The 23,268-nt window shown below is 47.1% G+C and overlaps 1 protein-coding gene across 1 annotated transcript in view; it reads right to left on the reverse strand.

Annotated features, from left to right (window-relative positions):
• Positions 1-23,268, reverse strand: part of si:ch73-173p19.1 (uncharacterized) — a 97,780-nt gene that overhangs the window by 66,426 nt on the left and 8,086 nt on the right. The window contains exons 3-6 of the mRNA XM_068031068.1: positions 22,333-22,482; positions 13,109-13,643; positions 4,279-4,407; positions 2,650-2,746 (exon numbers count right to left, since the gene is read on the reverse strand). Coding sequence (XP_067887169.1) covers positions 2,650-2,746; positions 4,279-4,407; positions 13,109-13,643; positions 22,333-22,482 — 911 coding nt within the window. The remainder of the gene's footprint in view (positions 1-2,649; positions 2,747-4,278; positions 4,408-13,108; positions 13,644-22,332; positions 22,483-23,268) is intronic.

The following is a 23,268-nucleotide window of genomic DNA, read 5'->3' on the forward strand; positions in this document are numbered from 1 at the left end:
GTGCCTCACAAACCTTATTGAGTTTTTCGAGAAGGTGACCAAACAGGTGGATGAGGGTAAAGCAGTGGATGTGGTGTATATGGATTTCAGTAAGGCGTTTGATAAGGTTCCCCACGGTAGGCTACTGCAGAAAATACGGAAGTATGGGGTTGAAGGTGATTTAGAGCTTTGGATCAGAAATTGGCTAGCTGAAAGAAGACAGAGGGTGGTGGTTGATGGCAAATGTTCATCCTGGAGTTTAGTTACTAGTGGTGTACCGCAAGGATCTGTTTTGGGGCCACTACTGTTTGTCATTTTTATAAATGACCTGGAAGAGGGTGTAGAAGGGTGGGTTAGTAAATTTGCGGATGACACTAAGGTCGGTGGAGTTGTGGATAGTGCCGAAGGATGTTGTAGGGTACAGAGGGACATAGATAGGCTGCAGAGCTGGGCTGAGAGATGGCAAATGGAGTTTAATGCGGAAAAGTGCAAGGTGATTCACTTTGGAAGGAGTAACAGGAATGCAGAGTACTGGGCTAATGGGAAGATTCTTGGTAGTGTAGATGAACAGAGAGATCTTGGTGTCCAGGTACATAGATCCCTGAAGGTTGCTACCCAGGTTAATAGGGCTGTTAAGAAGGCATATGGTGTGTTAGCTTTTATTAGTAGGGGGATCGAGTTTCGGAGCCACGAGGTCATGCTGCAGCTGTACAAAACTCTGGTGAGACCGCACCTGGAGTATTGCGTGCAGTTCTGGTCACCGCATTACAGGAAGGATGTGGAAGCTTTGGAAAGGATGCAGAGGAGATTTACTAGGATGTTGCCTGGTATGGAGGCAAGGTCTTACGAGGAAAGGCTGATGGACTTGAGTTTGCTTTCGTTGGAGAGGAGGAGGAGGAGAGGTGACTTAATAGAGACATATAAGATAATCAGAGGGTTAGATAGGGTGGATAGTGAGAGTCTTTTTCCTCGGATGGTGATGGCAAACACGAGGGGACATAGCTTTAAGTTGAGGGGTGATAGATATAGGACAGATGTCAGAGGTAGTTTCTTTACTCAGAGAGTAGTAGGGGCGTGGAACGCCCTGCCTGCAGCAGTAGTAGACTCGCCAACTTTAAGGGCATTTAAGTGGTCATTGGATAGACATATGGATGAAAATGGAATAGTGTAGGTCAGACGGTTTCACAGGTCGGCGCAACATCGAGGGCCGAAGGGCCTGTACTGCGCTGTAATGTTCTAGTTCTAGGGCAGTCCCGTGCAATAGACTTTTAAGCAGGTTCACGGACTCCCAGGCCGCCTGTAATTTCTGCAGCCTCGACGAGACCGTTTTCCCTGTTTATATGGAGCGTGCGAGTTTACAAGCCCTCTGGGTATTTAAGGGGGCTGCTCCTCAAGTTTTGGCTGCACTTCAGCCTAAAGACCTGCTACCCGACCTGAACCCGACGACATGTGTCAGATTTGGGTCGGGTGGGGCCCCTCTTCCAGGTCCGGCTTTCAGGCTCGGGTCGGGTCGAGTCTGGGTCGTGCTCCGGCCGGACACACACGGTAAGTGCTCTGCTGGTAAGTATTAAAAATAAAAAAAAACTTAGCTTAGCTGGGAGTCCGGGACAAAACGGAGTCTGCGCAGATCACAATGACATCATCACACATGCGCTGCAGCTTCGTGGAGCTGCCCAGTCGGAATGTAAGTAAAGGGATGGTCGGGTCGGGGGCGAAATTGGAGGGACTCGGGCCGGGTCAGGCTCGGGTCCGCTGCGGCTCGGTCGGGTTCGGGTCGAGTTCTTCTTCCCAACCTGAGCAGGCCTTTACTTCAGCCCCACGCTCCTGACCTTTGGGCACCCAGTGTGGAGGAGCGTGGGCCGGGAGGAGAATCTGCTCTTCGGTCTGCTCCTGGGCCTGGCCATGTTGGCAATTCACAGGACCAGGCTATGGGCCATCGGGGGGTCCGTCCACCCTTATTGCCTGCCTTCTTCCAAGGTTACATTCGCACCCAGGTGTCCCTGGAGAAGAAACATGTGGTGTCCACCGGTATGCTTGAGGCCTTCCGTGACCGGTGGGCACCACAGAGGCTGGAGTGCATCATCGATGTCGAGAATGGCATTTTAATTTGAGTTTTGTTTTATTTATTCTACTTTAATAAAGTTATGTCATAAAATGTATATAAGGGGGGGGCCTGAGGAACAAAGGTCCCCTTGACAAATAACAAAAAAAAGGGTTAGAGTAAACTCCCTCTACACTGTCCCATCAAACACTCCCAGGACAGGTACAGCACAGGGTTAGATACAGAGTAAAGCTCCCTCTACACTGTCCCCATCAAACACTCCCAGGACAGGTACAGCACAGGGTTAGATACAGAGTAAAGCTCCCTCTACACTGTTCCATGCTGTAATGGATCGTGGGCACACATGTTGAAGACTAAGAGGTATGTCAGCCAGCAGTGGCCCTGTCAAATTGTGTGCCCTCGTAGACTGATCGAGTGAAAGTTTCTTTGCCCTGCTGGCTATATGTCTTTTACCTGAAACACTGTGCCATGTGCACTGAACAATGTCAACATGTTTGAGAATGTCGCTGTGAAGTGCCTTGGGACATTTTTACAACATTAAAGGCACTATATAAATGCAAGTTGTTGTTGATTAAAGAGGAACCCACTGATTGGCTGCTTGCACCCACCTGAGACGGTTGCCCTGATTGGGCCAATGGTAGCGGGGTTCAAATCCACTTCTGATTCGGTTTCCGTTTTGGCGAAAGATCACTTCTGGGTCAAAGGCTAGAAAACAAGTTGAAAATGTTAGTTGTGTCTGGTAGAGCACATTTGGAGCTCTGTGCACCATTCTGGCGTCCAAATTATACAATGGATATCGAGGCACTGGAGAATGTGCAAGATTTACATGGAAGATACCAGAACTGAGAGATTATAACTATCAGGAAAGATTGAACAGGCTGGGGGTCTTCTCTCTAGAAAAGTGAAGACTGAGGGTTGTCCTGATAGAGATTTTTATTTTTATAAAAGGGTTGATTGGGTTGACATAGAGATGTTTCCACTTGTAGGGGAGACCAGAACTAGGGGCTATAAAAATAAGACACAGTCACTAATAAATCCAATAGAAAATTCAGGAGAAACCCTTTTACCCAGAGAGTGGTGAGAATGTGGAACTCACTACCACATGGAGTGGTTGAGGTGAATAGTATTTAAGAGGAAGCTGGATAAACACGTGAGAAAGGAAAAGGAGGATATGGTGATAGGGTGAGATGAAGAGGAGTGGGAGGAGGCTCATGTAGAGCATTACCACCAGCATTGACCAGTTAAGCCAAATGACCTGTTTCTGTGCTGCTGACTCGATGAACCCTCAAATTAAAACACACGAGGGCCGAAATCCCATGGTTTTTTTTTTGGGGGGGGGGGGGGGGGGGGAAGGTAGTGGGGAGTCATAGTGTCACATTCACCACCTGACCCAAACCAAATGCTTGGTCAAAGAGAGGTTTTAAGGAGCATCTTTCAGGAAGAGAGAGAGGTCGAAAGGTTTAAGGAGGAAATTCCAGAGCTTAGGGCTCGGGCAGCTGAAGGCACGGCCACCAATGGTGAAACAATTAAAGCTGTGAATGCTCAAAAAGCCAGAATTAGATGAGTTTGCATCCTTGCTTTTGTATCTCCGAGCTACTTCATGTAGTAGGTATATTTCTAGACTAGTAATCCAAAGAATGCAAGTTCAAATCCCACCAAGGCAAGTTAGAGAATCGGAATTCAATTCAAAATAAAATCTGGAAATAAAAAGCTGGGATCAGTACAAATGAGCATGAAGCTGTAGGATTGCTGTAAAAACCCAACTCTTCCACTAATTGCCTTTAGGGAAGGAAAGCTGCCATCCTTAGTTCGTCTGGGCCTATACGTGACTCCAGTCCTATACCAATGTAGTTGCCCCTTAACTGTCCCCTGACATAGCCCAGCAAGGCACTCAGAGTACCAAAAACTTAGTCAAAGAAGGCACAACACAACCTTCTCAGGGCAACTAGAAACGGGCAATAAATACTGGCCTTGCCAGTGAAGCTCAGATCTTGAAATTTAATTTTATTCAGTTTGTGTATAAAACCTGAAACCATATGCCCCTTCTTCTTTGCCCTCTCCAGCTACATTCAGGCCTCTAAAGATCTATGTTTCCTCCTCTCTTTTCCCCCCAAAATGTACTATCATGCTTTTCCCCATTAAATTGTATCTGCCTCCTACTTGACACTCTGGTAACCTGCCCAAGTATCAGGAACCTAGGGGTCACTATCACTCCAACTCCCTTCAGGTTTACTGACCAGGTGGAATGAGCTGATCCTCTCGAATGAGATTCTCCTCTTCGACTTCTCTGACATTCTGATCGGACTCCCCTTCGATGGCATTTGGCAACTCTCCCTGCTCAGCTGCCGACAGCTTCTGTCCCCGACCTGCACAGAAACACAAACATCACTGCATTAGCCGAACTTAGGGTAAAGAGCTCAATACTTCATGGACCAGCAACTGGGTTCAGACACAGAGCTCACTTTGATCCCATCATCTCAGCTGGATTCCAAGGCTCTTCTGTCTGAACTCACCTATCCCTGCCATGTGTTGGGAATGGGCCTCAATATAAAAAGCTGCCAGTCTCACTCATTTGGTGATGAGGGCATTCCACACTGCATTGTTTCAGCAAGGAGGGCATTTTTATGAGGATGCGGCATTTAAAGGGACAGCGTAGGGGGAGTTTAATCTGTATCTAAACTCGTGTTGTTCCTGTCCTGGGAGTGTTTGATGGGGACAGTGTAGAGGGAGATTTACTCTGTATCTAAACGCGTGTTGTCCCTGTCCTGGAATTATTTGATGGGTCAGTGTAGAGGGAGCTTTACTCTGTATCTAACCCCGTGTTGTACCTGTCCTGGAAGTGTTTGATGGGGACAGTGTAGAGGGAGCTTTACTCTGTATCTAACCCAGTGTTGTACCTGTCCTGGAATTGTTTGATGGGTCATTGTAGAGGGAGCTTTACTCTGTATCTAAACGCGTGTTGTCCCTGTCCTGGAATTATTTGATGGGTCAGTGTAGAGGGAGCTTTACTCTGTATCTAAACGCGTGTTGTCCCTGTCCTGGAATTATTTGATGGGTCATTGTAGAGGGAGCTTTACTCTGTATCTAAACGCGTGTTGTCCCTGTCCTGGAATTATTTGATGGGTCAGTGTAGAGGGAGCTTTACTCTGTATCTAACCCCGTGTTGTACCTGTCCTGGAACTGTTTGATGGGTCATTGTAGAGGGAGCTTTACTCTGTATCTAACCCCGTGTTGTCCCTGTCCTGGAATTATTTGATGGGTCAGTGTAGAGGGAGCTTTACTCTGTATCTAACCCCGTGTTGTACCTGTCCTGGAACTGTTTGATGGGTCATTGTAGAGGGAGCTTTACTCTGTATCTAAACCAGTGTTGTACCTGTCCTGGGAGTGTTTGATGGGTCAGTGTAGAGGGAGCTTTACTCTGTATCTAAACCAGTGTTGTACCTGTCCTGGGAGTGTTTGATGGGTCAGTGTAGAGGGAGCTTTACTCTGTATCTAACCCCGTGTTGTACCTGTCCTGGAATTGTTTGATGGGTCATTGTAGAGGGAGCTTTACTCTGTATCTAAACCAGTGTTGTACCTGTCCTGGAAGTGTTTGATGGGGAAAGTGTAGAGGGAGCTTTACTCTGTATCTAAACGCGTGTTGTCCCTGTCCTGGAATTATTTGATGGGTCAGTGTAGAGGGAGCTTTACTCTGTATCTAAACCAGTGTTGTACCTGTCCTGGAATTATTTGATGGGTCAGTGTAGAGGGAGCTTTACTCTGTATCTAACCCCGTGTTGTACCTGTCCTGGAATTGTTTGATGGGTCATTGTAGAGGGAGCTTTACTCTGTATCTAAACCAGTGTTGTACCTGTCCTGGGAGTGTTTGATGGGTCAGTGTAGAGGGAGCTTTACTCTGTATCTAACCCCGTGTTGTACCTGTCCTGGAATTGTTTGATGGGTCATTGTAGAGGGAGCTTTACTCTGTATCTAAACCAGTGTTGTACCTGTCCTGGAAGTGTTTGATGGGGAAAGTGTAGAGGGAGCTTTACTCTGTATCTAAACGCGTGTTGTCCCTGTCCTGGAATTATTTGATGGGTCAGTGTAGAGGGAGCTTTACTCTGTATCTAACCCCGTGTTGTACCTGTCCTGGAATTATTTGATGGGTCAGTGTAGAGGGAGCTTTACTCTGTATCTAACCCCGTGTTGTACCTGTCCTGGAATTATTTGATGGGTCAGTGTAGAGGGAGCTTTACTCTGTATCTAACCCCGTGTTGTCCCTGTCCTGGAATTATTTGATGGGTCAGTGTAGAGGGAGCTTTACTCTGTATCTAACCCCGTGTTGTACCTGTCCTGGAATTGTTTGATGGGTCATTGTAGAGGGAGCTTTACTCTGTATCTAAACCAGTGTTGTACCTGTCCTGGGAGTGTTTGATGGGTCAGTGTAGAGGGAGCTTTACTCTGTATCTAAACCAGTGTTGTACCTGTCCTGGGAGTGTTTGATGGGTCAGTGTAGAGGGAGCTTTACTCTGTATCTAAATCAGTGTTGTACCTGTCCTGGGAGTGTTTGATGGGTCAGTGTAGAGGGAGCTTTACTCTGTATCTAAACCAGTGTTGTACCTGTCCTGGGAGTGTTTGATGGGTCAGTGTAGAGGGAGCTTTACTCTGTATCTAAACCAGTGTTGTACCTGTCCTGGGAGTGTTTGATGGGTCAGTGTAGAGGGAGCTTTACTCTGTATCTAAACCAGTGTTGTACCTGTCCTGGGAGTGTTTGATGGGTCAGTGTAGAGGGAGCTTTACTCTGTATCTAAACCAGTGTTGTACCTGTCCTGGGAGTGTTTGATGGGTCAGTGTAGAGGGAGCTTTACTCTGTATCTAAACCAGTGTTGTACCTGCCCTGGGAGTGTTTGATGGGACAGTGTAGAGGGAGCTTTACTCTGTATCTAAACCAGTGTTGTACCTGTCCTGGGAGTGTTTGATGGGTCAGTGTAGAGGGAGCTTTACTCTGTATCTAAATCAGTGTTGTACCTGTCCTGGGAGTGTTTGATGGGTCAGTGTAGAGGGAGCTTTACTCTGTATCTAAACCAGTGTTGTACCTGCCCTGGGAGTGTTTGATGGGGACAGTGTAGAGGGAGCTTTATTCTATCTAGCCCCGTTATTTTTTCTTTTTTTTTGGAAATGTCATGAAGTGTGAATATTCCTCTGAGGATCATCAAGGCATATTTTGAGACGGTGTAGAGGGCCAAAACATTGTATGTTTTCAAGAAGGAGTTAGATATAGCTCTTGGGTCTAAAGGGATCAAAGGGTATGGGGGGAAAGCGGGAACAGGCTACTGAGTTGGATGATCAGCCATGATCATAATGAATGGTGGAGCAGGCTTGAGGGGCCAAATGGCCTACTCCTACTTTCTATGTTGCTATGTTTCCTCTGTTTCTAACTCAGCGCTGTACCTGTCCTGGAAGTGCTTGATGGGGACAGTGTATAGGGAGCATTACTCTGTATCTAACCATGTGCTGTACCTGTCCTGGGAGTGTTTGATGGGGACAGTGTAGACGGAGCATTACTCTGTATCTAACCCCGTGCTGTACCTATCCTTGAGTGTTTGATGGGGACAGTGTAGAGGGAGCTTTGCTCTGTAACTAACCCCCGTACTGTACCTGTCCTGGGAGTGTTTGATGGGGACAGTGTACAGGGAGCTTTACTCTGTATCTAACTTTGTGCTCTACCTGTTTTGGGAGTGTTTGATGTGGACAGCGTAAAGGAAGCTTTACTCTGAATCTAATGGTGTGTTTGTCACCGAGAATTGGTTGCACTCCTTCGCACTAACCATGCTGCATGCAGAATTTGAAGATGCCGCAATTATAATGGTTACAATAAGCTGAGGGCAGTGCTCTCACATTTTCCCTAGAGCAGCTGATCATACAAACATACGAATTAGGAGCAGGAGTAGTTCACGCGGCCCCTTGAGATGCTCCGCCATTCAGCAAGATCATGGCTGATCTGATTGTAACCTCAACTCCACATTCCACGTACCCCAAATAACCTTTCACTCCCTTGCTTATCAAGAATCTATCGACCTCTGCCTTAAAAATATTCAAAGACTCAGCTTCCACTGCCTTTTGTGGAAGAGAATTCCAAAGACTCACGACCCTCTGAGAAAAGATTCCTCCTCATCTCTGTCTTAAATGGGTGACCCCTTATTTTTAAATAGTGACTCCTTGTTGTAGATTCTCCCACAGGGGGAAACATCCTTTCCACCTCCACCCTGTCAATACCCTTCAGGATCCATCATGTTTCCATCATGTCCCCTCTTACTCTTCTAAACTCCAGCAGATACAAGAATATAAAAGCAAAGTACTGCAGATGCTGGAAATCTGAAATAAAAACAAGAAATGCTGGAAATAGGCAGCAGGTCTGGCAGCATCTGTGGAGAGAGAAGCAGAGTTAACGTTTCAGTTCCGTGACCTTTCATCAGAACTGGCAGACATCTCTTCTCTCTCCACAGATGCTGCCTGACCTGCTGAGTATTTCCAGCATTTCTTCTTTTTATTTTATATTATGTTAGTGTTAATTGACAGCTCTGGCCCAAAGCACAAACATGAAGAGAAACAGTGGGTAGGCGCATGGTAAAATAATGAATGATGAAACAAGCTAAAGTCAAATAAACAAATAAAAAAGAAAAATTAACTAAAAATAAAAAGGGGGACCCGTCATGGTCTGAAATTATTGAACTCATTGTTCAGTCCGGCAGGCTGTAGTGTGCCTAATCAGTTAATGAGATGCTGTTCCTTGAGCTTGCGTTGATGGTCACTGGAACACTGCAGCAATCCCAGGACAGAGATGTGAGCAGGAGAGCAGGGGGGTGCGGTGATGTTGAAATGGTCAGCAACCGGAAGCTCAGGGTCATGATTTTGGACTGAGTGGAGGTGTTCCGCAAAGCGGTCACCCAGTCTGCGTTTGGTCTCCCCAGTGTAAAGGAGACCACACTGTGAGCAGCAAATACAGTACACTAAATTGAAAGAAGTACAAGTAAATCGCTGCTTCAGCTGAAAGGAGTGTTTGGGGCCTTGGATAGTGAGGAGAGAGGAGGTAAATGGGCAGGTATTACACCTCCTGCGATTGCATGGGAAGGTGCTGTGGGAAGGGGACGAGGTGTTCGGGGTAATGGAGGAGTGGACCAGGGCGTCGAGGAGGGAATGATCCCTTCAGAATGCTGACGGGGAGGGGAGGAGAAGATGCGACTGGTAGTGGCATCACGCTGGACGTGGCGAAAATGGCAGAGGATGATCATTTGGAGGTGGAGGCGGGTGGGGTGGAAAGTGAGGACAAGGGGAACCCTGCCACGGTTCTGGGAGGGAGGGGAAGGGGTGAGGGTAGAGGTGCGGGAAATGGGCTGGACATGGTTGAGGGCCCTGTCAACCACAGTGGGGGGGGGAATCCTCAGTTGAGGAAAAAGGAAGACATATCAGAAGCGCTGTCGTGGAAGGTTGAATCATTAGAACAGATTCATCGGAGACGGAGAAAATGGGAGAATGGAATGGAGTCCTTACAGGAGGCAGGGTGTGAGGAAGTGTACTCGAGGTAGCTATGGGAGTTGGTGGGCTTATATTGGATATTAGTAGACAGCCTATCACCAGAGATGGAGACAGAGAAGTCGAGGAAGGGAAGTGTCAGAGCTGGACCATGTAAAGGTGAGAGAAGGGTAGAAATTAGAAGCAAAGTTGATAAAGTTTTCCAGTTCGAGGCAGGAGCAGGAAACGGCACCGATACAGTCATCAATGTACCGGAAAAAGAGTTGGGGGAGGGGGCTTGAGTAGGACTGGAACAAGGAATGTTCGACATATCCCACAAAAAGACAGGCATAACTAGGACCCATGCGGGTACCCATAGCAACACCTTTTACTTGAAGGAAGTGAGTGGAGCTGAAGGAGAAGTTGTTCATGTGAGAACAGGTTCAGCCAGGCAAAGGAGGGTGGTGGTGGATGGGGACTGGTTGGACCTCTGTTCAAGGAAGAAGTGGAGAGCCCTCAAACCGTCCTGGTGGGGGATGGAAGTGTAGAGAGAGAGATTGGACGTCCATAGTGAAGAGGTGGTGGTTAGGGCCAGGAAACTGGAAATTGTCAAAATGACGTAGGGTGTCAGAAGAGTCACGGATGTAGGTGGGAAGAGACTGCACCAGGGGAGAAAAGGTAGTCAAGATTGGAAGAAATAAGTTCAGTGGGGCAGGAACAGGCTGACACAATGGGTCTGCCGGGATGGTCCTGTTAGTGGATCTTGGGAAGGAGGTAGAAGCGGGCTGTCCGGGGTTGCGGGACTATGAGGTTGGAAGCTGTAGAGGGAAGATCTCCAGAGGAGAGGAGGTCAGTGACAGTACTGTAGACAGTAGCTTGATGTTTGTTGGGGGGGGGGTCATGGTCCAGGGGGAGGTAGGAAAAAGTGTCTGAGAGTTGACGCTGAGGCTCTGCAAGGTAGAGGTCGGGATGCCAGACAACAACAGCACCACCGTTGTCTGCAGGTATGATGATAATGTCTGGATTAGACCTGAGAGAACGGAGTGCAGCAAGTTCAGAGGGAGACAGGTTAGAGTGAGTGAGGGGGGCAGAAAAAGAGCGGGTAAGAGGCCAGAGGGAAGGGGCCAGGTGAAGGAAAAATGCTGGTGGTGGGTGGATGGGTCTGCTGGTCAGGGGGAGGACTCCTGGTCAAAGAAGTGAGCACGGAGGCGAAGGTGATGGAAGAAGAACTCAACGTCATGCCGAGCGTGAAGTTCATTGAGGTGGGAGCGTAAGGGGGTAAAACTGAGACCTTTGCTGAGTACAGAACGTTCAGCATCAGAGAGGGGAAGGTCAGAGGGTATAGTGAATACACGACAAGGGGTCAGATCAGAAGGGGTGGGGTCAGAGGGAAGTGAAGGAGAAGGAGGATCTGGAGGCGCATTAGTCCCCATCAGCTGCTGGAGCTTGCGTCCTTTAACACCTGAAAGGAAGATAAAAAGTCGGATAAGACGATGGACGAAATGAAATTGCGCAGTAGAACAGCTTTGAGGTAAGTGAGGCAGTGCTTCTGGAGAGAGAGATTCAGTGTACACATGTGGCGGCGCATAGTACTGAGTGTGGATCTCGGGATGCGGCGAGACCAGCAGTCCAAGGAACGTTGTATTTCTCGGAGATACCTGTAATCCTGGGTGGATGCTAAACATGAAGGATGAAACTTCAGTTGGAATCCACGTGGAATAAGTAGGAGCAGGTGACAGTCACTAAGGAAAGAGATGTGACACTTTATCAAACACCAGGAGGGAAATAGAAAGCAATGAAGGTGAACAAGTAAAAGAGACAAACGGAAATCCCGTCGGAGAGAACAGCAGAACTTCTTCCAGCGGTTACAAGCCTAGCCTGTTCAACATTTCCTCATAAGACAACCCACCCATTCCAGGTATTCGATTAGAGTAAACCTTCTTTGAACGGCTTCCAACACCTTCAACACCAACGTCCTTTCTCAAATAAGGAGACCAATACTGTACACAGTACTCCAGATATTGTCTCATCAATGCCCTGTACAACTGAAGCATAACTTTTGTATTCAATTCCACTCGCAATAAATGATAACATTTTATTAGCTTTCCTAATTACTTGCTGTACCTGCATACTAACCTTTTGCGATTCACGCACTAGGACACCCAGATCCCTCTGCATCTCAGGGCTCTGCAATCTTTCACCATTTAGATAATATGCTTCTTTTTTATTCTTTATTCTTCCTGCCAAAGTGGACAATTTCCCACTTTCCCACAATATACTCCATTTGCCAGATCTTTGCCCATTCACTTAACCTATCTATGTCCCTTTGTAGCCTCCATACGTCCTCTCCACAACTTACTTTCCTATCTATCTTTGTGTCATCAGCAAATTTAGCAACCATATCTTCTGTCCCTTCATCCAAGTCATTTACATAAACTGTAAAAAGTTGATTCCTGCGGCACACCACTCGTTACATCTTGCCTACTCTGTTTCCTGTTAGCTAGCCAATCTTCTATTCATGCCATAATGTTACCCCCTACACGATGATCTTTTATTTTCCGCAATAACCTTTAATGTGGCACCTTATCAAATGCCTTCTGGAAATCTAAGTACAGTACATCCGCCGGTTCCCCTTTATCCACAGCACATGTTACCTCTTCAAAGAACTCCAATAAGTTGGTCAGCGTGATTTCCCTTTCACAAAACCATGTTGACTCTGCCTGATTACCTTGAATTTTTCTAAGTGCCCTGCTATGACGTCTTTAATAATCGTTTCTAACATTTTCCATATGACAGATGTTAAGCTAACTGGTCTGTAGTTTCCTGTTTTCTGTCATCCTCCCTTTTTGAATAAAGGAATTACATTCACTATTTTCCAATCTAATGGAACTTTTCCTGAATCTAGGGAATTTTGGAAAATCAAAACCAATGCATCAACTATCTCACTAGCCACTTCTTTTAAGACCCTAGGATGAAGCCCATCAGGAACCGGCGACTTGTCAGCCTGCAGCTCCAACAATTTGTTCAGTACCACTTCCCTGGTGATTGTAATTTTCTTGAGTTCCCCCCTCCCTTCCATTTCCTGATTTACATCTATTTGGGACGTTACTAGTATCCTCTATGGTGAAGTCCGATGCAAAATACCTGTTCAAATTCATCTGCCATCAGCCTATTTTCCCTTATCAATTCCCCAGACTCACTTTCTATAGGGCCAACGCCCACTTTGTTAACTTTTCTTTTATAAATATCTATAGAAACTCCTATCTGCTTTCATATTTCTCACCAGCTTTTGTACTCTTTCTTTGCTGTTTTTCTATAGTCTGTCCAATCTTCGGACCTGCCACCCATCGTTGCACAAATATATGCTTTTTCTTTTAAGGTTGATACCATCTTTAACTCTTTTAGTTAACCATGGATGGTGAGTCCTCCACTTGGAATTGTTCTTTCTCGTTGGAATGTATCTATTCTGTGTATTCTGAAATATCCCCTTAAATGTCTGCATCTCTATTGACCGATACCTTACCCTAAGTTATGTATCTAGACACATCAGACACCGAAGCCTCGTAACGTTCTTACCCCAGAAGTGCGTTGCTCTTGATGGATATTCAATTAGTGCCGGTATCCCAGCATTCCTGAGGTCGGGTTGCTGCATGCGTCCAGGGGCGGTTCGTGGTTCCTCCATCTTGTGAGCTGCCACGCCATCTGTTTGCCTGTACCCCAGTGCTTCCCCTCGGCCCCAGGAACGCTGACTGGGAGGCCTTGATCGCAAGTGGCGCTCAGCCTTGGGCCGCTCCAGCACACCGCCATCCGCTGGGATTTCCTCGATGGGTACACTGGCTGCTGTCAGCATGTAGGCACCTGGTGGCAGGCCCAGCGGGGACGAGGCTCTCCGCTGCTCGTCCCGTACACACAGCGTGGCGTTGGGACTCAATCCCAAAGTTCCCAATGTGCTGCCCAGGTCAGTGTCCATGAAATGCCTCTTTGGGAAACTCTGAAGGAGAGTAATGGTCTGGAGCTCAGGGCATTGCCGTTTGACGTAGTCCTTTACACTCTGCAGTGTGTCATCCTCCCGGAATCGTTCCCGGAGTGAGTCACCAGATGGAAGCCTGATCTGAGGGAAAAGTTTGAAACGGGAAAGTGAGCAATCGAAACCAGAAACAAGTCAGACTGTAGCTGGAGGTTAATTAGCTGGCATGGACACGATGGGCTGAATGGCCTCCTTCTGTGCCATAAATGACTCTATAACATGAAGATAGTCACAAATAAATCCAACAGGGAATTCAGGGGAAATTTTTTTATCCAGAGAGTGGTGAGAATGTGGAACTCACTACCACAGGTAGTGGTTGAGGTGTATTTCAGAGAAAGTTGGATAAACACATGAGAAAGGAAAAGAAGAAATATGCTGATAGGCTGAGAGAAGCACAAATGAAGCATAAACACTGGCAGGGGGCAGTTGGGCCGAAAGGCCTGTTTCTGTGCTGGAGGAGTTGCCGGGGGAGGAACCAGGTGCTGTGTATTTCTAGTTTTTATATTAATTGAAAGTAACACGAGAATGGTATGAAGGTAAAGAAAACAATGAGAATATGTGGCAGACTGGGTGCAATTGATTAATTTAATTATCACCCAAATCCACAGATCTGCTGTCCTCTGGGGCCCTGAGGTCGAAGCCCTGAGGTTGCAGGGCGGTCCTGGCGCGAAGGTCGCGGGGTTGCCCCAGGACAGGAGGAAAAGTTACAGAAAGGTCAAATTTCAACCGAAATTTTCATGGCCACAACAACTTGCATTTATATAGTGCTTTTAATGTAGTGAAACATCCAAAGGCTCTTCACAGGAGCACGATAAAAATTTGACGCCAAGCCACATAAGGAGATATTATGACAAAGCTTGGTCAAAGACGTAAGCTTTTTAGAATATCTTAGAGGAAGAAAGAGAGGTGGAGTGGCAGAGTGGTTTAGGGAGGGAATTCCAGTGGGCCAGGCCTTGGCAGCTGAAGACAAAGGAATGGATGCACAGTTCAATAGCAGATGAGCTGAGGCAGGGGCAGAGTTGGATGAGGTTATGGGGACAGAAATAAGTCGTCTGAGATGGCTCAGTTACATGGCTGTAAGTTCACCTGAGTCAAGTACAGCACCAAGCTTGTGGGATCAGCCTCAGACAGCTGCCAAAGAGAGGGATGAAGTCAGTAGTTGGGGTACAGAGTGTGTGGATGAATTTGATAGATTTTGTTTTGTCATTTTAATTTTTCGCTCACTCCCACTCTAACCTCTCAGCCCTCAGCCTCCTACACTGTTTCAATGATGCTCAACATAAGCATGAGGAACAGCACTTCGTCTTTCGATTAGGCACTTTACAGCCTTCCAGACTCAACATGGAGTTCAACAATTTCAGATCAGAACAACTGCTGTCACTTTTTCAGACAGCAGCTACTGGTGATGATTCTGCTATTTCCATTTACACCTCCTCTAGATAAATCTTTTGTTTCTTTACATGTTCCATTATGACCTCCTTTTGTCTTGCACAATCATCCCTTTTGTTATTTAATCTCTCCTGTCTATCACCCCATCACAGACCTTCCCTTTTGTTCTTTCCCTCCCGTTATATCTGCAACAGGTTTTAAGCATCTCTAACTGTTTCCAGTTCTGATGAAAGCACAAAATATTAACTATTTCTCGTGCCACAGATGCTGTTTGACCTGCTGAGAATGTAATAGATTCATGGTAGTCTCTAGTTTCTCCCAGTCTCAGATAACAGCAGGAATAATTGTCTTTTTTCCCCCCCAAAGATCCTTTAGAGTGGTGTTTGAAGCATGGTTCAGCCCATCCTGCCAAACGCCTGCTAACTCAGCAAGTTAATTTAAGACAACTGAGCCATGTATTCATGCAGCATCTCTAAAACAGGAAATCTTCCCAAAGTGTTTCACAGAGTCGTAATCAGAAAAGAGATGGAGAGCGAGAGGCAGAATGTTTAAGGGAGAGAATACCAGGACTACTGGCCTTCCTGGTTTGTGTTCATCCATTCCACACATTATCAAATAAACCATTGGGGCGACAATATTTTTACATGAAATTTACGCTCAGGATCAAGCCATTCGGCCCAATTGCTCTATACCTCGTGCTTCTGTTCCACACGAGCTTTCTCCCACCCTATTACATCTAACGCTCTCAGCATATTCTTCTATTGCTTTCTCCTTTATGTTCTTATCTAGCTTCCTCTTAAATGCATCTGTTATTCACCTTCCGGGAGCAGAGCAGACCTGTGGGCAGAACGCCGAGAGCAGAGCCTATAAATCGAGCCCGAGGATCGAGGCCCAGTCTCTTACCTTCCGGGAGCTGAGAGGAGAGGAGCTCTTCCAGCGCGCCCGAGTTTTGAAAAAACAAGCCAACAGTGACGTCAGAGGAGAGCTGCAAGGTGATTGGTTGGTGAGTCGCTGCTGTTAGTGCATTTAAATATCTTTAAAAAAATAAGGGGAAAGTTTTTTTTTGTTGGAAAAAAACCTCTGGTGAGAAGGTGAGTACGACGAAAGTGTTTTTTTTAAAATTCAGTGTAGCTTATTAAGGACTTTAGATTGCAGTGGGTAGAACAAGGCCCCTAGTGTAATTAGTATTTTTAAATTAAGGGAGTAACTAATTAATCTAAAGGTAAGTCATGGCAGGAGAGCTCGCACCCGTGATATGCTCCTCCTGCGCTATGTGGGAAATCAGAGACGCTTCCAGTGTCCCTGACGACCATGTGTGCAGGAAGTGTATCCATCTGCAGCTACTGGCTACCTGCATTACAGAGCTGGAGCTGCGGGTGGATTCACTGTGGAGCATCCGTGATTCTGAGGATGTCGTGGATAGCATGTTTAGTGAGGTGGTCACACCGCAGGTAATGGCTGCACAGGCAGAAAAGGGATGGGTGACCACCAGACGGAGTAGTAGGCCCAGGCAGGTAGTGCAGGAGTCCCCTGTGACCATCCCCCTCTCAAACAGATATACCGCTTTGGATACTGTTGGGGGGGGGGGGGGGGGGGGGGGTGGGGGGGTGGGGGGAGGCAAATGACCTGCCAGGGGAAAGCAGCAACAGCCAAGTTCGTGGCACCACGGAGGGCTCTGCTGCACAGCAGGGGAGGAAAAGGGTTGGAAGAGCTATAGTGATAGGGGATTCTATCATAAGGGGTACAGATAGGCGTTTCTGTGGCCACAAACGAGACTCCAGGATGGTATGTTGCCTCCCTGGTGCTCGGGTCAAGGATGTCTTTGAGCGGCTGCAGGCCATTCTGAAAGGGGAGGGTGAGCAGCCAGAGGTCGTGGTCCATATTGGTACGAATGAGATAGGCAGGAAGAGAGATAAGGTCCTGCAAAGTGAATATAGGGAGTTAGGCAGAAGGTTAAAAAGCAGGACTTCTAGGGTTGTAATCTCAAGATTACTCCCTGTGCCACGTGCTAGTGAGGGTAGAAATAGGAGGATAAGGCAAATGAATGCGTGGCTGAATAGCTGGTGTAGGCGGGAGGGCTTCAGATACTTGGATCATTGGGATCTCTTCTGGTGCAGAGATGACCTGTAGAAGTTGGACGGGTTGAATCTAAACTGGAAAGGGACCAATATCCTTGGGGGGAGGTTTGCTAGTACTACTCGGGAGGGTTTAAACTAGTCTTGCAGTGGGGCGGGACCCAAAGTAGTAGTCTCTCCGATGAGATAGTTGAGGCAAATGTAGAGGTTAAAGCAAGTCCAGTAGGCAGGCGGGGCAGGGGCAGGGGCAGGACAGGGAGCGTGGAAGGTCTGGTAGGCTGAACTGCATTTACTTTAATGCAAGAAGCCTTACAGGTAAGGCAGATGAACTCAGAGCATGGATCGGTACATGGGATTGTGATATAGCTATTACGGAAACGTGGTTGAGGGATGGGCAGGACTGGCAGCTCAATGTTTCGGGGTACCGATCCTTCCGGTGTGACAGAGGTGGAGGTAAGAGAGGAGGGGGAGTTGCACTATTGATTAGGGAGGACATCACGGCAGTAATTAGAGAGGATAGCCTGGGGGGAACGTCCAGCGAGACCATATGGGTAGAACTTAGAAATAAGAAAGGGGTGATCACTTTGATGGGATTATACTATAGGCCCCCCAATAGTCAGAGGGAATTGGAGGAGCATATATGTAGGGAAATCACAGATAGGTGTAGGAATTATAGGGTTGTAATAGGTGATTTTAACTTCCCTAATATTGATTGGGACTGCCTTAGTGCTAAGGGATCAGATGGGGAAGAATTTGTTAAGTGTGTCCAGGATAGTTTTCTGAAGCAGTATGTGGATGGCCCTACTAGAGAAGGGGGCGACACTCGACCTCCTCTTGGGAAATGAGGATGGGCAGGTGGTTGATGTGTCAGTGGGGGAGCACTTTGGGACCAGTGACCATAACTCTGATAGCATCAAGATAGTTATGGAAAAGGATACGACTGGTCCTCAGGTTGAAGTCCTAAATTGGGGGAAGGCTAATTTCGATGGCATCAGACAGGAACTCTCAAAAGTTGAATGGGAGAGGCTGTTTACAGGTAAAGGGACATCTGGCAAGTGGGAGGCTTTTAAAAATGAGATAGGAAGAGTTCAGGGCCGGCATGTTACTGTTAGATGGAAGGGCAAGGCTGGCAAGTTTAGGGAACCTTGGTTGACGAGAGACATTAAGGATGTGGTCAGGACAAAGGAGGCGGCATATGTCAGGTATAGGCAGCTGGGATCGAGCGTGTCCCTCGAGTATAGGGGATGTAGGAATACACTTGAGGAAATTAGGAGGGCGAAAAGGGGCCATGAGATTTCCCTGGCAGATAAGATAAAGGAGAATCCTAAAAGATTCTATAAGTATATTAAGAGTAAAAGGGTAGCTAAGGAGAGAGTAGGTCCCCTTAAGGATCAGTGTGGTAATCTATGTGTGGAGCCACGGGAAATGGGCAAGGTCTTAAATGAATACTTCTCGTCTGTATTTACCGTGGAGAAGGTCATGGAAGCTAGTGAGTTCAAGGGAGGGAACAGCGATATCCTGGAGCATTTCAACATTACAAAGGAGGTGGTGTTGGAGGTTTTGAAACGCATTAAGGTGGATAAATCCCCAAGGCCTGACCAGGTGTATCCGAGGATGCTATGGGAAGCAAGGGAGGAGATTGCTGGGGCCCTGGCAGAGATTTTTGTATCATCGTTAGCCACGGGTGAGGTACCGGAAGACTGGAGGATAGCTAATGTTGTGCCTTTATTGAAGAAGGGCAGCAGGGATAAGCCAGGGAACTACAGGCCGGTGAGCCTTACATCAGTGGTGGGAAAGTTATTGGAAGGGATTCTGAGAGACAGGATTTATATGCATTTGGAAAGGCATGGTCTGATTAGGGATAGTCAGCATGGCTTTGTGCGTGGGAAATCATGTCTCACAAATTTGATTGAGTTTTTTGAGGAGGTGACCAAGAGGACTGACGAGGGCAGGGCGATGGACGTTGTCTACATGGGCTTTAGCAAGGCCTTTGACAAGGTCCCGCATGGTAGGCTGGTCCAGAAGGTTCCAACACATGGAATCCAGGGTGAGCTAGCAAATTGGATACAAAATTGGCTTGGTGATAGGAGGCAGAGGGTGGTAGTGGAGGGTTGTTTTTCAGATTGGAGGCCGGTGACCAGTGGTGTGCTGCAGGGATCGGTGCTGGGCCCTCTGTTGTTTGTCATATATATTAATGACTTGGATGTGAATGTAGGGGGCATGATTAGTAAGTTTGCAGATGACACCAAAATTGGTGGTATAGTGGACAGTGAAGAAGGTTGTCTAAGGTTACAACAGGTTATAGATCAACTGGGAAAGGGGGCAAGGGATTGGCAAATTGAATTTAATGCAGACAAGTGTGAAGTGATGCATTTTGGGAAGTTAAACCAGGGCAGGACATATACAGTGAATAGCAAGGCCCTGGGGAATGTTGTTGAGCAGAGAGACTTTGGGGTGCAAGTACATAGTTCCCTGAAAGTGGCAACACAGGTAGACAGGGTGGTGAAGAAGGCGTATGGCATGCTTGCCTTCATCGGCCAAGGCATTGAATCCAAGAGTTGGGACGTCATGTTACAGTTGTACATAATGTTGGTTAGGCCGCATTTGGAGTACTGTGTGCAGTTCTGGTCGCCGCACTACAGGAAAGATGTGATTAAGCTAGAGAGGGTGCAGAAAAGATTCACAAGGATGTTGCCTGGTTTGGAGGGCTTGAGTTATAAAGAGTGATTGGATAGGCTGGGTCTGTTTTCCCTGGAACGAAGGAGGCTGAGAGGGGACAGGATAGAGGTATATAAAATTATGAAAGGCATAGATAGGGTAGATAGTCAGAGTCTGATTCCCATGGTAGGGTTGACTAAAACTAGAGGGCATAGGTTTAAGGTGAAAGGGAGGAGGTTTAAAGGGGATCAAAGGGGTAAATATTTCACACAAAGAATAGTGGGTATCTGGAATGAGCTACTTGAGGAGGTGGTGGAGGCAGGAACAGTAGCAACATTTAAGAGGCATCTGGACAGGTACGAGAATGAGCAAGGCATAGAGGGATATGGAATTAATGCAGGCAGGTGGGATTAGTATAGATAGGCATTATGGTCGGCATGGACACAGTGGGCCGAAGGGCCTGCTTCCATGCTGTGCGACTCTATGACACCTCAACTACTCCTTATGATAGCAGGTTCCATTCTCACCATCTCTGGGTAAAGAAGCAACAAGCAACTTCCGTGATTAAAACAGGTGTCAACAAGGACCTCAGCTCAGAGCATGGGGAAGCTAGTGGAATACTGTGACAGTAACGATAATACTTGCTGCAGGACTGTGAGTCTGCACATCCAGGAAAGAGGTTTACCATGACACTGTCTGAGAGCGTGGCCCACGAGCAGATGTGGTGTGGGAGATTTCACCGCTGGTGTCCCAAACAGCCCGTTGTTTTTGTCATAGAATCTTACAGCACCGAAAGAAGCCATTCGGCCCATTGTGCCTGTGCCAGCTCTTTCAAAAAGCTATGCAATAAGTTCCAATGCTTCCACTGCCCTTTCAGGCAGCGCATTCCAGATCACAACAACTTGCTGTGTAAAAACATTCTCATCTCCCGCTCTGCTTCTTTTGCCAATTATCTTATTTATTTATTTAGAGATACAGCACTGTAACAGGCCCTTCGGCCCACCGGGTCTGTGCCAACCATCAACCACCCATTTATACTAATCCTACACTAATCCCACACTAATCCCATATTCCTACCACATCCCCACCTGTCCCTATATTTCCCTACCACCTACCTATACTAGGGGCAATTTATAATGGACAATTTACATATCAACCTGCAAGTCTTTGGCTGTGGGAGGAAACCGGAGCACCCGGAGGAAACCCACGCGGGTCACAGGGAGAACTTGCAAACTCCGCACAGGCAGTACCCAGAATTGAACCCGGGTCGCTGGAGCTGTGAGGCTGCGGTGCTAACCACTGCGCCGACCAAATTTGTGTCCTCCAGTCACTGACCCTCCCGCCACTGGAATAATCTATCAACAGGGACGCTATTTAGTCCTTTCATTATTTTACAGACCCGAGTCTACATTGCTCTAAAGTAAATAGACCAAGGTCCTTGAGCCTGCCTGCATAACCAGCTCCTTTGGGTCTACCTCTTAACTGGTTTGTACTGACTGCCTTATGTGAGTGGCACCAGCAACCGGTCACTGAGTGGTATCCAGTGACAAACACCATGCGAGTCTCCCACTAACACATGCCGCACAGGTCACTACACGATTAATGTATTCTGAGAAGGTCCAGAGGAGCCCTAAGTGCCAGTCCCCGAGTGGGGACAAATCACTTGCCCCATTTCTACTGTCCCACCGCACCGTGGTGTCATGGTTATGTTACTGGACTGGTAATCCAAGGAAGGTGGGTTCAAATCTCACCGTGGCAACTTGAGAATCTGAATTCAGTGTAAAAAAAAAACCAGGAAACAAAAAGCTGGCATCAGTAAAACTATCGGATTGTAGTAAAAACCCAAATGGTTCACTAATGTCTTTTAGGGAAGGAAACCTGCCGTCCTTACCCAGTGTGGCCTATATGTGATTCCAGACCTGGGTTGACTCTTAACTGCCCAATGGCCAAACTACTGAGCTGTATCAAAACTGCTACCAGCAGTTCAAGGAAAAATCGGCTCATCACTTTCTCAGGGCAGCTAGGGGTGGGCTATAAATGCCAGCCTTGCCCACATCCCAAGAACAAATTTTAAAAAGGCATGTGGCAGGTGCATGCAAACTGCCTGTAGCCACAGGTCACTGAAAGCTGCCCAGAAGGATGTCAGAGAGCACCAGATCACTACCTCTGGCAAACGAATAACCAATCCAAAGTAATTAAACACACTTAAAATAAATAACTTACAAATCGAAGTTGCTCGAGTTTCCATTTTCGGGGAAGTGGGCAGCTTCGCCTGATCAGTCACTTCATGCAAACACATAGGCTGCTTTGCCAAGTGTTTCTGTGGATGCCCTGCCAGAATTATGGCCGGTGTTCAAGAGTTGACCCCACCACCCCACACCCCCCCCTCCCACCCCACCCCCGACCCTGCTGTGTAAAATTCAACCCCACAGTTTTTACGCTGCTTATTCCCCCTCCCCCACCCCATGGCCCGATAAGTAACAATCACAGTGCACTGTGGACAGACTGAGAAGGGTGTGTGGGATGGCCAGTGTTTGGAGCTTGCAAGGAACTGGAGCCAAGAATTCGGAGGAGCACAAAGTCCTTCGGATTAACCAGTTTAGAAAGGACCGGCACAGTCCGACGGCGAACCCAGGCTTAGAAAAACTCACCATAAGTATACAATGGCTTTCCACTGCAGTTTGAACTTTGCCCCCTAACCTCTGACCCTGTTGAGGGGGATCAGACTGGCAGGTCGGCACCAATTTTGCTTTCAGATTTTCACGATCATCAGCTATTCTCTTCAATGCCAATTCATGGTCCTGGAGCAGCAAATCAAACAACACATTCGTTATACAAGAAAACCAGTCAAAGCCCCTTTCCATGCCCCCTGGACAAAAGCTCTTCGTCCACCTCCCCCAACCCTGTCAGTTTACTGTTGCAATCAAAAAAATCTTCGGAGGCATCTAAGAGCCGCCATTCGGCCCATCGCGTCTGTGCCGGCTCTTTGAAAGAGCGATCCAATTATTCCCACTCTTCCTGCTCTTTCCCTATAGCCCTGTAAAATATTTCCCTTCAAGATCTCATAGGTCCCTGGGTCAAGTTTCTATATGCTTGACTTGCTAAGTCATGTAATTAATAACCCCATGGTTATTAAATAGAAAATAATGATAGGATTGGGCAGAGTCAACATGGATTTATGAAAGGAAAATCATGTTTAACAAACCTGTTGGAGTTTTTTGAGGATGTAACTAGCAGAATGGATTGGGGGGTGGGGGGGGGAAAAAAAATAAAATCGGTGGATGTGGTATATTTAGATTTTCAGAAAGCTTTTGATAAAGACCCACACAAGAGGTTGGCAAACAAAATTACAGCACATGGGAGTGGGGGGAATATACTGGCATGAATTGACAACTGGTTAACGGACAGAAAACAGAGTAGGAATAAATGGGTCATTTTTGGATTGGCAGGCTGTGACTAGTTGGGTACCGCAAGGATCAGTGCTTGGACCCCAGTTATTCACAATCTATATCAATGATCTGGATGCGGGGATTAAATGCAATATTATTTCCAAGTTTGCAGATGACACAAAATAGGTGGAAGTGTGA

The sequence above is a fragment of the Heterodontus francisci genome, chromosome 5 (genome assembly GCF_036365525.1).
Source record: "Heterodontus francisci isolate sHetFra1 chromosome 5, sHetFra1.hap1, whole genome shotgun sequence".
Lineage (NCBI taxonomy): Eukaryota > Metazoa > Chordata > Chondrichthyes > Heterodontiformes > Heterodontidae > Heterodontus > Heterodontus francisci.